At 38.4% G+C, this 14,993-nt stretch overlaps 1 protein-coding gene and 1 long non-coding RNA gene across 9 annotated transcripts in view; one reads left to right on the top strand and one right to left on the bottom strand.

The window, feature by feature from the left end:
• The window catches only part of LOC136882094 (uncharacterized), a 278,314-nt gene that overhangs the window by 23,463 nt on the left and 239,858 nt on the right, over positions 1–14,993 (bottom strand). The gene's annotated exons all lie outside the window — the stretch shown is intronic.
• LOC136882088 (organic cation transporter protein) overlaps positions 1–14,993 on the top strand; it is a 105,157-nt gene that overhangs the window by 40,072 nt on the left and 50,092 nt on the right. For 6 of the 8 annotated variants that reach the window (XM_067154608.2, XM_067154610.2, XM_067154607.2 and 3 more), the window contains 3 exons: positions 4,032–4,186; positions 10,862–11,030; positions 14,229–14,468. In XM_067154608.2, coding sequence (XP_067010709.1) covers positions 4,032–4,186; positions 10,862–11,030; positions 14,229–14,468 — 564 coding nt within the window. The remainder of the gene's footprint in view (positions 1–4,031; positions 4,187–10,861; positions 11,031–14,228; positions 14,469–14,993) is intronic. The other 2 variants (XM_068229389.1, XM_068229388.1) reach the window with 1 other exon arrangement.

Below are 14,993 nucleotides of genomic sequence, written 5' to 3'. Positions count from 1 at the left end.
AAAAGCAACATAAAATGTAAAATAGTTCACACCTCCCCTGCAGAATATTGTCGTAAGCCAGAGTAATTTTTCCTCGAACATGAATTAGCTGTGGGTCAAGTATTATTTTCATGCATTTACCATCCTTCCAAAATTGGTTTCATGGAGTCGTTTGTAGAGGCGATGTATAATTAAGTTTTCATTATAAATGTTATACTTGCAGGTGGTATGAATGGGCATTTTGGATCAGGGTCCTCGGAAACTGTAGTAATCGGTGATGCACTTAACTCGTGAAATTTGACTAGAATACCATTTGATAATACATACCACACTGCATATTGTCATTCTAATCTTGGTACCATAGCTTCAAATTGTAATGATACCCTTCGGAAATTCGGGCAGACCCCAGTGAGTGAATTTTCTGGACATGATATGCTATATGCTATCTTCTCGATACCAGCACCCAAATATGAAAGAAAATGGATCGCATTTAGAGATTTCCGCAGTTTTAATCCTGAAGATTTTTGAAAAGACGTAATTTCAGCTCCCTGGTATGAAGTATTTTCTCAGCGTAATATTGATGATAAAGTCACCTAATTTAATAGTTTAATTTTTGAGTTGTACAACAAGCAAGCCCCATTAAAAGTAACTCGAGCCAAACATCCGCCTAACCCGTGGATAACGTCTACAATTAAGAAATTAATTTCAGTGCAGGACAAGGCAAAAAGAAAGCACATCAAAACCAGGAAACCTGAAGATTTTGAAATCTTTTGCATCTTGCGAAATACAACCAAACTCTCGATCCGAGATGCCAAACTCAAACACGTGCATTCTTTGTTCAGTAAATCAACTCAGTCTGCTCTACAGGGAACTGTAAAATCACTAGGTATTGCTAAGAAAAAATTCACAACTTACCTCCTCATTCATACCTGTAGAATTACAAAACAATTATTTCTTAAAAATTTCACCAGTGAACAATTCTCACAGAATATCCGAAATTATTCACAGTTACAGGAACACAATTGAACCACAACATGATCTCTTTCACTTTTCATACATTTACCCAGAAGATGTAGTCAAAGTATATAAGAGCATGAATAGCAAGGCTGTTGGACCAGGTGGTATCTCACATTCCCTCCTAATGAACTGTTCGGATATAATCACTCTGGTTATAGCTCACCTTTATTATTTCTGTTTACAATCAAGAGTCTTTCCAGCTGCATGGATAATGGCCAATATCCAACCTGTTCCTAAAGTCATTCTCCTAAAAAATTTGATTTCAGAACAATCCTTATTTTGTCAATATTCGATAAAGGATTAGAAAGGATTGTTTACCAACAACTCACTCCGTATTTAAATACTCATTCTATTCTTAACAAGTTTCAGTCTGGTTTTCGAACAGGCCATAGCACTACAATGGCACTTCTCAGCCACCGATGATATCAAGTTTGCAATGGACAGAAAGGCACTAACACTTCTGGTACTATTCGATTTAAGCAAGGCATTTGATAGAGTTCATCATGACCTACTTCTGACTAAATTACATACAATGGGCACGTCTCTATCAGCTCTCTCTTGGTTTGATGCATTCTTGAAAGGAAGGTTTCAGCGTGTAGTATTTGACAAACAAAATTTCTGTAAATGGTCTAGTGTACATTCTGGCATCCCTCAGTCTTCCGTGTTGGGTGCCCTTTTGTTTTCACTGTATAGAAACGATCTGCCTGGAGTTTTAGGCCACACGAGACATCATAGGTATGCCAATGATTTACAGATCAATTACCATTTTCCTGTGAATCGTGTTGACGAAAAGTATTAGTAAAATAAATCTAGATATAGAAAGACTACATCAGTATACACTAAGTCAGAATGTACTATTAAATGAAAACAAAACCTTAGTTATTTTTCTAGGATATCAAAGAAATTTATCAAATCTTTTCAATAGGGACATTCCTCCAGTAATTGTAAATGGTTCTGTAGTCAAGTATCAGGAATGTGTTAAGAATTTAGGTATTCTAATGGATAACTCTCTGTCCTGGACCTTCCATGCCAAGCATTTGGTCAAGAAAGTGTCTGGTATACTGCATCAGTTTCGACGAAACTTGCCGTATCTTCCTTTTTCGGTGAGAAAGATGTTGATCCAAACTATGGTATTTCCTATTTTAGATTATGGTGCTGTAATTTACAGCGATATCTCAGAGAAATATAATACCAAACTACAGCTTATTCAGAATGCCTGTGTGTGATTCGTCTTCAACATTTGTCAAGACTGTCACATAACATCTTACTACAAAGCCACAGAATGGTTGAAACTCAGGGATAGATGGTCATACTCAGCTGCTTGCTTACTGCTGAGAATTTTAAAATCTAATGCTCCTTCATATTTGACCAAGTCCTTTGTTCAAATGAGTCGAGTACATGATCGGGTTCCATGGCATCGTACGGTAAAGTGCAGTAAGTCGTTCATTGTCACTGCCTCTCAATTATACAATGATCTTAAACTATATGAAATACAACAAAGTAGTGTCAGAACTCAGAAAAAATGTCTTAAATACCGCTACCTTTCCACTTATTAAGCCATTTAAGTGAATTTTCACCAAATTAAGTAAATAGTACAAAATGTCATAATCTCCTAGATTAATTTTAAAGCTCGGTTTTATTCTTAATTTATCCTCGGCATTAAAATGCTTAGGTTTCTCTTATGTCTTCTCTTCCTTGTTAGTATAGTCTATGTTTATGAAATGGTAAAAGTAGTAATCTCCTAGATGTTTAGGTTTTTTTTTTTACCGAGCTCGATAGCTGCAGTTGCTTAAGTGCGGCCAGTATTCGGGAGATAGTGGGTTCGAACCCCACTGTCGGCAGCCCTGAAGATGGTTTTCCGTGGTTTCCAATTTTCACAGCAGGCAAATGCCGGGGCTGTACCTTGATTAAGGCCATGGCCGCATCCTTCTCACTCCTAGCCCTTTCCCGTCCCATCGTCGCCATAAGGCCTATCTGTGATATAGATGTTGATTCCCATAGGGAATCTGAAATATTTGTCCTGAACGAGTAAATTTATAATACCAATATAAATGGTCCGTTATTGGACATTATAAATTTTCCAGCTAACTCATTCTTGGTTGCCAGCGTTTCGCCCTCGTGTGCTAGGGTGGGCTCATCAGTTGGTACCTAGCACACATACCAGTACACTGGCTAGTGCATACCGTGGAGGCCACTGCGTAGCCTAACTGGAGCCACCGGCAGTGCCAATGCACTAAGAGACTGTCTCATCAGCAAAAATTGATGCCTGCTTGGCCATCAGATGATATAGATGTTGATTCCCATAGGGAATCTGAAATATTTGTCCTGAATGAGTAAATTTATAATACCAATATAAATGGTCCGTTATTGGTCATTATAAATTTTCCAGCGAACTCATTCTTGGTTGCCAGCGTTTCGCCCTCGTGTGCTAGGGTGGGCTCATCAGTTGGTACCTAGCACACATACCAATACGCTGGCTAGTGCATACCGTGGAGGCCACTGCGTAGGCTAACTGGAGCCACCGGCAGTGCCAATGCACTAAGAGACTGTCTCATCAGCAAAAATTGATGCCTGCTTGGCCATCAGATGATATAGATGTTGATTCCCATAGGGAATCTGAAATATTTGTCCTGAATGAGTAAATTTATAATACCAATATAAATGGTGTCGGTGCAACGTAAAGCAACTTATTTAGTTTTTAATGTTACTCGTATATCCTCAGTAGGAAAATGTATCTTACGCTTTTTATGTATTGTTTTTATTAGATTGTGAATATTAATTGATACATTTAAGTTAAAGTGGCAGTTAGTTACAGCCAAAGGGGCCTCTGGACCTACTAGTAATTAACTTTATATAAATATTTCTGTTTCTTTCTTCTCCTCATACACTTCCACATCTGTCAAGATGGCCCCCCAATCACTGTACCATCTCCACCCTCTTGATGAAGCTGGGAAATAGAAACAAGCTCATCTGGAGCTGTGAATTTTTTTTGTATGATCCGGCAGTAGCAGTAAGCTCCAGTGTACTTGTTACAGGTACGGGCGCCGGCCTATCTTCTTCGTTGCTCTAGCACTTCAGCTGGTGTCTGGAGTTCTGGTTGCTGTTTCACCAGGTTATATCTTCTTCATGATCTTCAGGTTACTGGTGGGCTCGACAGCATCAGGAGAGTTCCTTATAGCCTATGTCATAGGTAATCACTGTTATGAGATCTTTTGAACTATGTAGATATACACTCAACCACATAAGAACTTGCTGTCGTGAGAGATGACGTTCTTTCAAAATCCTCTTGTTTGAAATAGGATGAACGTATTGTGCAGATCGTAGGATTCCAAGGATCATCTTCGGCCACCGGCTATTCACAATTTACAAATATGCTCATGCTTTTGCCAGCCAATTTTTGTGCAGCTGAGTGTAATATGAGGGAGATTCAAAACTTATCGGTACTTTCGCCACACTGGCCTCTCTGTCCTCAAAGTTTGTGTACTAGAAGTTGGTACTCTTGTGGTCACATGACTGAAGTTTGTTCTAGATCGTTCGATTGGTGTAATTTAAGCTAGGCTGCTCTGTTGACAGTTTGTATAGCAATCAGTGATCAGATTTCTCTGGTCTGAAGGGGTGTCAAAGACTAGAATTAATTGTAGGATTGCAATGTGGGGATAGCATTTTACTCCGTAGAAGCGTTCATGAGTGGTTCATCATCATCTTCCATGAAACATGAAGGTGCCCTTCAGGATGTATGAGTGGATCTTCATCTTCCATGAAATATCTTATGCTGGTACCCTTCAGCCATCTTGCATGTGCAGTGAGGAGATGCATCTCTTGTAATGTTTTTCCTCATCTAGCTGCAAGCCTCTTTGCATACCATCACTGCCCTCAGTTTTATTTCATCTCCTGCCCTACAAACGTCCGGATACCAGCTAAGCGTTCTCTTCACAGCTGCCTCGCTTACTGATTCCGATGGAACAGAGTTCGTATGGTGGTGTTCCAGATACAGTCCTTCTGTGTTCAACCTTTTCAGAGGTATGGAATGACAAAAACGCACAATACAGATGCCAACACTGCATTTGACACATTCAGTGCGAAGCCAAGAATTATATCCAGGAGCCACGCAGCACTGCCGTTCGTTGAGATGATGTAGTGATGTAGGCCATTTAGCTTCAAGCTGTCAGCTACCCTAAAAAGCAATTACTGCATTTCCTCATGTATTAGAACCCCTCCCCTGGCTTTTTGAGACAAAGAAAATGAAGCTTGCATATAAGACCCTTCTCCCAACTAATTTGCCAGAGAACTACTACGATTCTGCTTCGAAGCGGGTACAGGCCGCACTGCAGCTCCAATGATATCACTCAAATTTGTGAAGAGTTTCGTCCATCTGACCCATGCAATGAAACACACATCAGAGTCGTGTGGTACATCTGTGTTTTGTAGTTAAGAAACGTCCACCTCCATAGCATATTGCAGCTCAGATGACATCGCACAAATAGGTGAACAGTTTCACATGTCTAACCCGCACAATGTAAGCACGCATCAGTCATGAGATATGTCTGTGTTTTGTAGTTAATTATATCCGCCAGTTAGCGGTTAGCACAATTAGCTGCAGTTCTCGGGGGTCCAAGTTTGATTCTTGGTACTGACAGAGATTTTAAAATGTCGGGAAGGATGATAAGCAATAAAATGGTACATGCAGCTCACCTCCATTGCGGGCGTGCCTAAAAAGAGCTGCACCACCTTGCGAAAATAATAATTGGATGAGGACACGAGTTTACTTTAATTAAGAAATATTCATTGTTGCTGCTATTAATATAGCAGGTGAGATCATTACCAAAGTGATCGTTTAATGTCTCATAACGCAGGCCAAGAAAGGTAATTTTTAGAGATAAGTAGGCTTAAAACATGATAAAAAACAATCCTATCATAATGACTGTTTTACTTATCAATGTACCTAACAAATAACTACTTTTACGACTTTTGGTGACATCAGACAAAACGTACTATACGTTAATAAAAAAAATAGACAACAAATGTGTGAAATTAAACATTATGATAATAAAACTCATTACTTCCACACCTTTAGATATCCATAAATGCAGCAAGTTTTCCTGCTATTTATTTATTTATTTATTTAATTAATTAATTAATTAATTAATTTATTTATTTATTTATTTTATTTTTTCCTCATGGAACGTCTGGCACTATCCAGGCATTTGATAGCATACATAACCTAAACACTGCAGTCTCTCCTATCTCAGTTAGAGCTGTTTAGGTAAATCCTGATGTGATAAATGTAGAAAACAAGTATGAAATATACTTAAAAATAAAACTCTGACTTCCAACAGCTGCAGTCATCCAAAGAATGGTTCCAGCCACTATGTATTACATTTGGAAGTACAACTCGTAACATACACTAGTAATCAGCTGGTGGGTTGGCACGCTTTCTACAGCACAGCTTTATTCAGAAGGGGTGGCTTCTGCTACAGATAACACCAATTGGGAATAACAGAGACCATCTCCAGGAACCATTTGTGAAAAGATTCTCATTGTTTGGACTCTATAATTGGGAACAAAACTATTTTAAAAGTTTCAAAAAGACGGGATCTCGGATGCTCTTGATGGCAATGAAGATGTCCTTTGGGACGACAACAATGCTGGTAGCAGGGAAGTTGGCAGCACAAGACGACGACAGTTCAGATGAAAGCAGTGATTAGGTTTACTGTGTGATAGACCTACTGCTCGACTGACCATTAAGTTTTTTCACATTAATATTACATAATATGATAAATGAAACTGTATGTCCAACCCTTATCCCTTCTCTGCACGGGGTCGAGTATGAAGTGAGACAAATCTTCATAGCAAGTTTTTACGACTGGATGTCCTTGCTGATGTTAACCTCATCAGAAGAGTTACTGAGATGAAACGAATGATGTGATATAAGAGTAACTAAAACTGACTTTACTTTATAAGTAGGCCTATAAGTCATGTGTTCACCATTTATTGTCTTTATTTTTTAAATTTAGAAATGTTGCTGTCCAGAAAAGGTAGCCAGTAAGATTCAGAATACAATCACAAATTTGTTAAAGAATAGTGTAGAATACATACATGAGGCTACAATTTATAGTTCTTCATACCCAGAAGTCACTGGACTAAATGGGAGGCTATCACATATTGGATCCTCACTTACTTCTTGCAGGGATAAATGCGGGAAAGAAGGCGGGTTTAATGTGCAAATAAATATGGTAAAACAACTGCTCATTTTCATCTTGAAGTTCTTTCCAAGTATACAGATAAGTGAACGTTTTAGTCATGCCTGATTCCAGTGGTACTTCCATGTGATGTTGGTAGGTTCACAAACTATGTAAAGTAGGTTTTCATAATTTCTCTCCTGAATTCCAGCTGCCTAATTTCTTTCCCCACTTTCCTCAGCAAAATCCAGAAGTTGTGGAGCATGCTGTCCAAGAGCCACGTGACCGAGCAAGTGGCCGTGCAGTTAGGGTCGCACAGCTGTGAGCTTGCATTCGGGAGATAGTGGGTTCAAACCCCACTGTCAGCAGCCCTGAAGATGGTTTTCCGTGTTTTCCCATTTTCACACCAGGCAAATGCTGGGGCTGTACCTTAATGAAGGCCACGGCCGCTACCTTCCCAATCTCCCACTCTTCCGTTAAACAAATAGCAAAAAATAGCAACAAAAAAAAAAAAGCCACGTGAACATTTGCCACCACCTCTTCTTATTCTGCATGCTAACCCTGTAAAGGGCTACATTTTCATCCATTCGATCGGTGCCTCCCGTACAGCAGTTGTACTGACCAAACAGATGTGGGCTTGGGACTGAGATTTTCTTCTTCCCAGCTTGATTATATCTACTTCATTGGATATGGGCATTACAGTATACCATGACAGAATGATACTGCTGTCACAGCTGTGTTATCCACCAATTGTGCGAGAACTAACTGTACTTTTGGTAAATTTAAATTTTTTCTTCTTCATTGAAGAGGTCAGAGGATGGTTCTTAGGGACTATTTTCTCAAATAGCTCCAGCACAGCCATACCTTCTAGAATGAAGGCTCTTATTAAGTTTGAAACCAGTGAACAAATGATCAGAATATAATCTGTAGGGAAAGTTCTGTATGGCAGCAAGTCATAGATCCTAAAGGTGCTGCTTCTTTTACTGAAATTTGTTTCATACTGGGTATTTGTGAAATGGTTCTTATCTTGGTAAACTTGAAAAGACACCAAGTATTGGAAAGGAATAAACAAGTGCCAAATGAAGTCATACATAGAGAGATAGGAACAAGAAAAGGAACACAAGTAGGACAAACATAATGGCAGGTCAGTGTGCGAAGAGGGAGCAACAGATAAAGAGGAGACAAGGACAAACTTGAAAATGCAATCATCTAAGTTCAGGCACCACACCATGAAGCCAAATCTGACTGGCTTCCCCCAAACAAATCGTTTACAACCATGCGGCCTAGTTCTGCTCCGCTCTGAAAGATTGAAGGCATTTTTATTCTATAATGTTGATCAGAGTTCATAATTTCCACGTTTGATCATCACTCGTACTGCTGTTGTCTGTACTGTGAATGAACCTAATTATCTGAAGTAACTGATCTCAACACATGGCATAACTAACCATCTCATTATGAACATCAGTTGCATTTTCCAAATTTTCCCACTTAGAAGTAAAATACCGACGAATACCTTAATTTCTTCAGGAGTTTCTTGACAGTCTGTTTCATTAACGTTAAAAATTAAATAATTGAAAGAGGTTCAACCTATTCAATACATAGGAAAGAAATGTAGTGATTACATTTTTATTTAATAGTAAAAATAAATGGGACCGGTTTCGACCCTAGTCCAGGTCATCATCAGCCGTAAAAACATGTAAAACAATGCATATGAAAAAGAAAAAGATTAATTAAACTCTGGATCGGTATAAGATGAAACAGTACGTAATATTAAGAATGGTAGTATGGCACACGCAATGATAGGCGAAGTCTCACAATGTTTATGAATATTGGAAAACAGTCAAAAGGGTCAGTTTCCACACTCTGTCAGGCACAAAGTCACAACACTATCAAATAATATATGAAGATCATAAATAACTTGAAGTCTGTTTCATTCTTAAACAGTGCATGTTTTCTGGTCAAAGAACAGTGCGATTGTTTCAGTAGGTGTCATGTTTCAAAAAGAATAATAATCTGCACCAGGGAAGGGGGTTGTTTTAGCATCCAAGTTTTCCTCTGTCCAGATAGGTGGCTCACAGGCTAATGATTTCACTCTCTTCCTGGACGGTTAATCTTCTATATCCACAAATTTTTCACTGCAATGGGAGATATGTTGTTTGAGAATTTCTTCTGCTTGGACCTTAAGTCGACATTCTGTGAAGTTATCTGCGAGACTCCGTTCATGTTCCTCTGCGGAATCTTCATTTGCGAGTACATTAGCCTCGGGCAGCTGTACCTCTTAATGCTCTTTTAAATAACACTGTGGTTGGTATTCTTTTGACGTCATCTGCTAAACGGCTCCATTCTCGTGCGGCAAACACAGAAAATGAGTTGTTACATGAGGCAGTTGGATGGTGAGAAATGGTGAGCAGGTTTGATGTTTGAGCCCTTGTATCTCTATTATGAATATTTGAGAAGTCATGGAAACGCGAAGAAAGGTAAGATGGGGAAGATGTAGTAAGGACTCAGTGGAGGAGAGACAGAGTATGATGATTACGACGAACAAGGAATCACAACCACTCTAGTTCTAGGAAAGATGACACGTGATCATATTTTCTTAGATTGCTTATATGCCTCACATATGCTTTTTGAGCATGTTGTAGCCTTAGGGACAATAGTGGCATTACAAGAGCTTTGATTAATTTCTGTTTAAGTTCCACTGGAAATATATGTTTATATAAAGAATGAATAGTTGAGAGAACCTTTTGGCAGATATGTAAGGTATGTCCATGATAAAACCTTCACTTGTGAGACAAAAGAAATTGAAACATTCTGAAGGATTACTCTAGGCAGTGGATGTTTACGTATACTTGTCATTTGATTTTAATGGCCAAGGATAATTACTTGCGACTTTGTAAGGTTCATTTGCAGGCCATAGGCAGCAGACCAGTCACTAACAGCCTGTAAGTCAATGTTTAGTAAGTCTATATTTTCCTGAAGGTCTCGTGCTGTAGTATCTGTGTAGAGTTACAGGTCGTCAGCATACATATGGTATTTGCAATGTCTTAAATTCGATGATATATCGTTCACAGAGAGTGCGAAAAGAAGAGGTCCAAGTACAGAGCCATGTGCGACTCCTCTATTCATGTGGTGCCACAAGGAAATGATTCCATTATTACCTTTCACACATTGTTGCGAGATTCATGGTGCGATTGGGGATACAGAGAACTGAATTAGAGGTAATGCATGTTGGTACTCTATGGCATTCCTGGGTTAATGAAATTTGTATACAGTATTGTTGTTTGTGTGTTATTTCAGTATATACATGTCTCAGGGTGTATCGTTTAATTTTAGACCTGTTTTAATAATTCAGTTGTTCATGGTATGTAAAAGTATATAGAAGTCTTATCAGGTTGGACCAGAATATATATGTCCTTGAAATACGATTGAATAACTGAGGTTTAATTTTGAGCTGTAATTTACCTAGAGAGTTTTCCATAACTTGTATCAACCTATTCATGCCCTTTTCTGTTTCTACAACAACAACAACAACAACAATAATAATATTATTATTATTATTATTATTATTATTATTATTATTATTATTATTATTATTATTATTATTATTATTATTAATAACAATAATAATGTCCTCTGGAAATCATACACTGTGTAATCTTAACAAGTCACCTGATTGTTTTTTACAGCTCTTGAGATGGTGGGTCCCAGCAAGCGGGTTCTTGCTGGTGTAGCGTGCCAGCTGTTCTTCACTACAGGCTACATTCTTACTGCAGGGTTTGCATATTTCATTACCGACTGGAGAATGCTGCAAGTTGCCCTCACTGTCCCCGCAATAGGCTTTCTCTCCTACTGGTGGTAAGTATTGGCTAGGCTCTTTAATATTCTAGACTTCCATCTTTTCATTCTTGGTTTTCTGACTGATATGCAGTCGAGCATAGTTCTACTTTACTAGCGATAAGTACCATTCCGAGGGGTGTTAGACCTGGATTTTGGACCTCTTCAGACATCAAGCATCATCGATTCAGGATTGTGCTTTATAAGTGGTCCCTTGGTCAGTAATACTGTTATTTATGACCTTTTTGAGTCGGATCCACTGTTTTTTGTTTGTTTGTTTTTTGTTTTTTATTCATGTCCATCCTTTCATTCTTCATGACATTTTTTATTTTGGTCAGTGGATGAGTTTGAACTTTTTGTTATTTCATTTCATACCATTAGGGGCCGATGACCTCGATGTTTAGGGCCCCTTTAAACAACAAGCAGCAGCAAAAAATTCATGGTTGTTGGTGAAGGATGGTGAAAACACATTGGTCTTATTAGATATCATTCCATGCCAGATTAAAATTATCAGAAATGGCGGCAGTTGGCTCAGAGAACTTTCACTGTGTTTGTGAAATTATTTGAAAAGAAAATTGGGTAACAGATTAAAATGAGATCATGCACATTTCTTTCTTGCTGTCGTAAGATATGAATTTCATGATGATCCAAACTGACAAACAATCACAATTATAAAAATCAAAGAAGGAAAGGTTGAATAGGTGGATCCTTCTTCAATTTTTTATAATTGTGTCGTTCTCGCTAATTAAACCAAAACTGTTAGCTGAAATTTGGTGTATATATCTCAGGTATTCAGTTGAAACACAGGCTGATTAAGATTTTTCAATAATAAACTGTTTCAAAATGGCAGCCCTTAACATGTGGATATTTAGTGAATTTGGACAGGTTTTATGTGCCAAAAGACAAAATAATAGGTAAACTGTCAGTCATATCACAAAATAAAGTCCAGCGTGTACTTTGTCTATAGGTAAAGGTCACATGCATACACTTTGTAACTCTAGTTGTTCTCCAGGAAATTACATAACATTACACTGAGTGACTATTGTTACTTGAAGTAACTGTCACTCATTTCTGCTGTTGTCCAGAGTTAAGAAAGTAATACGTGGCTATCGTAGCACAAGTGTTGCCGCATGTCACGAGAGGAGCAGCATAGCTATTGTACACAACTTAAAATGCATAACTATGGCACTGATTTGACGTGCCAGAATAATAATAATAATAATAATAATAATAATAATAATAATAATAATAATAATAATGGCGTATAGCCTTCGGAGAGGCCTAGTGCAGGTCTTTTTCTCGTAGGCGGCCTGTTGGACCACCTGCAAGTCTGTGAAGATGAGGACCCTACCTAGAATGCGAGCCATTGGAACTAACCAATTAAGGTTAAAATCCCCGACCTGGCCGGGAATCTAACCCGGGACCTTCTGGACCAAAGGCCAGCACTCTAATCTTTTAGCCATGGAGCTGGACAACAATGTTGATGATTTATTTGTTTAGCATATGGCTAATATCACATCACAACAATTAAACAGGAGAAATACAATATTAATCGAAGGGAAGAGCTCCATAACCAACACTATAGAAACCATTAAAAAATGTTCCTAACTAAGGAAAAAAAAAAAAAAGTTTCTTAACATACTAGGGATATTTGCAATGACGCGCTACATTTTGTACAGAAAATGGTCGCAGGCTAATGTCTAACTTTTCTATGTAGTCAGTTGCTCTTGTAGTTGCCAACAGGAGTTCAGCTGGGTCACCAGGAAAGGGTCTGAGAGGACATTATTTAAATAGACGCTGGACTGTTTGTTTTTCTGCTCCACAATCCTAGCTTGGAAAGGATTTTCTGCTCCATTTATGCAGTGAGTTGCCACAATTGGTTCTTATCCTATTAAGAGCAGACCAGGTTCTATGATTTAAATCAAATCCTGGTGATTTGGTCAAGATGCAGGAGGCATTTTAGGCTGTGTAGCATTGGTTTGCCATTTCAATTCTTTCACTTGAAACGGCGTTGCCTAACCTAATTACTGTGTATTTATCATGAAAACTTATTTCAAGCCCCTGTGGAGGAATTACAACCTTTTTGCTATAAATGTACATGCAAACAGCCTTTCTGGAATTTAACAAGACACAAGAGTCTAATCTCGAAATCAGTGATGCACAGTGACTTCTATCACATTCTTATTCGATTTCAGTTCTTAGTATTAAAATTAAGTGATGATTTACTTCAGCCTTTATTTCTGACAACTGCTGTCGGCTATGTTATTTACACACTTATTGTGAAAATGTTCCTCCCTTTCATTTACAAATGTAATGTTCATTTCAGTCGGAGTCTTGAGCCGATGGGCATTATTAATCGATACAGATTTCGAATGTCGGTGAGAGCTCACTTGTGCGTGCAGCAAAAAATTGGTATGGAGGAGGATTCAATATAAAAGCTGGAGTCTGGACCCTGGAGTTGATTACACAGGTGTATGCGGGAGAGTACAATCAATCATCAGTGGTTTGCATTTAGGGATGCTGCTAAGTTGTAGATTCCCTGTCATTTGTGTACCTAGCCTTAAAAATATTGATAATTTGAATAATAACGCGCCCTAATCCATTCGTCTGTTTATACGAATTTGTGAAATGGATCCTGTTGTAACTGAACGATATTACACAGATTCATATAGGAATTTTTGAGGGGCATGTAATAATCTGTCATTACACCAAGGTTCTACTATCAGAAGAAGAAGAAGAAGAAGAGGAAGAAGAAGAAGAGGAAGAAGAAGAAGAAGAGGAAGAAGAAGAAGAGGAAGAAGAAGAAGAGGAAGAAGAAGAGGAAGAAGAAGAAGAAGAACAACACAGGTTCTCGGAAAAGTACAGGAGCTTGAATGGAAAGTTGTCATATCAGAGACAGAGACTGGGAAATTTATAAATTGAAAAAGAACACACCTATGTATAAGACTACAATCTGATGACTAATACTATAGATAACAGTAGGCCTATTGCTGATATTGTACAAAACTACTCCATCAACTACGGGTACAGCAGGTATACAAAAAAAATATCAAAGGTATAAAACAATATCTGGATTTGTTTAAAAACGAAAAACAAAAATGGTGCATAAAATTTCGAATGACCCATATATGTATGATGCATATACAAATTTGGTTGATAGTTCTCAGACAAATTACAAGAACATTGCATACTGAGAATTTTGGGTTTTTCATCTTACAGGTTTCTTCCGGAGTCAACTCGATGGCTTCTGGCCAATGGCCGACCAGAAGAAGCCAAGGTGTTCCTGCTGAAGGCTGCCAAGGAGAACAAAGTTATAATACCTCCCGACGTCCTGGATGGGCTTGTTCCAGAGGGAGAAAAGGAGAAAGTCCCTCTGGAACCAGAGAGGAAGCCGTCGTTCTTCGATCTCATCAGATACCCTAACCTCCGTAAGAGGGCACTCAACATATTCTTAAACTGGTAAGATTTCCTTACAGCTGAACTGCAATTTAAGAGAGTCTTGTGCTGCATCTCACCCAGATATTTTCTGATATGCATTTACTATCAGCAACAGCTGAATTTTTAGAAAAGGGCATTTACTCTAGGATTGACATTTGTATTACCTCTAATGTTACGCGATTCTAATATTGCTATGTCGCTGTACATTAGAGTGGAACCTCGATTATCAGTTCCCAGAAACTGTTTTCCAGCGAGCATCCTAATTAAATCATGTTGTAAAAATCCTGTATTATCCGTTCCTCGAAGAAATGATTTCCCGTATCTACCGTCCAGAACTTTTAGTCCCATCAACGCTAAATCCTTGATCAAATGCTTTTTCAAGAAACTGTATCTCACAGAAGGACAGCTACGGCTTACTTATGAATCTTAGCGTTAACCCCCCATCATTGCGATAATTAGAGCAAGTACTGTCCTGGAAAAGCAATTGGCACTGAACTTGCATAAGGGATCATATTAGCATCATATTCGGGTGGTATTGTTTAGAGA

This window comes from Anabrus simplex, chromosome 10, assembly GCF_040414725.1.
Source record: "Anabrus simplex isolate iqAnaSimp1 chromosome 10, ASM4041472v1, whole genome shotgun sequence".
Lineage (NCBI taxonomy): Eukaryota > Metazoa > Arthropoda > Insecta > Orthoptera > Tettigoniidae > Anabrus > Anabrus simplex.
Note: the sequence above shows the minus strand (reverse complement) of the source record. Positions and strands in the feature narration are given on the sequence as shown.